Source organism: Myotis brandtii, unplaced genomic scaffold (assembly GCF_000412655.1).
Source record: "Myotis brandtii unplaced genomic scaffold, ASM41265v1 scaffold786, whole genome shotgun sequence".
Classification (NCBI taxonomy): domain Eukaryota; kingdom Metazoa; phylum Chordata; class Mammalia; order Chiroptera; family Vespertilionidae; genus Myotis; species Myotis brandtii.
Genome location: NW_005371157.1, coordinates 246,293 through 246,643, shown reverse-complemented (window position 1 = coordinate 246,643; position 351 = coordinate 246,293). Strand labels below are relative to the sequence as shown.

At 65.5% G+C, this 351-nt stretch overlaps 1 protein-coding gene across 1 annotated transcript in view; it reads right to left on the bottom strand.

Annotated features, from left to right (window-relative positions):
- IQCE (IQ motif containing E) overlaps positions 1-351 on the bottom strand; it is a gene marked incomplete at its 5' end in the record, with an annotated part of 26,311 nt that overhangs the window by 20,007 nt on the left and 5,953 nt on the right. Inside the window, 1 exon segment of the mRNA XM_014530979.1 lies at positions 83-206. Coding sequence (XP_014386465.1) covers positions 83-206 — 124 coding nt within the window.

The following is a 351-nucleotide window of genomic DNA, read 5'->3' as shown; positions in this document are numbered from 1 at the left end:
GAGAGGCCCGACAGGAGACAGGGACGCGAGAACAAGCCTCCCGCTGTGAGCCCTGGCCTCTCCGTGGTGCTGCGATGCCCACCTCTAGCCGTTCCCACGGCCGACGTCACTAAGACCGTGTGGGGAGGCGGGAACAGGGGGGCCCGGGATGCTGTCGCTGTCATGTCAGGAGTGCCACTTCCTGGGGGCAGAATGGACTTTCGGGGTCACTGTCCTCGGGACACTCCATAGAGGAAGCCCGACTCTCACCCCTTTCTGCTCCTGCTCGGTCACGTGGCCCCCGTGCTCCCATTGCTGGCTGAGCGCCTGGGTCTGAACGTTTTGCTCTCAGTGCCCCCGGCAGGTGCTGGG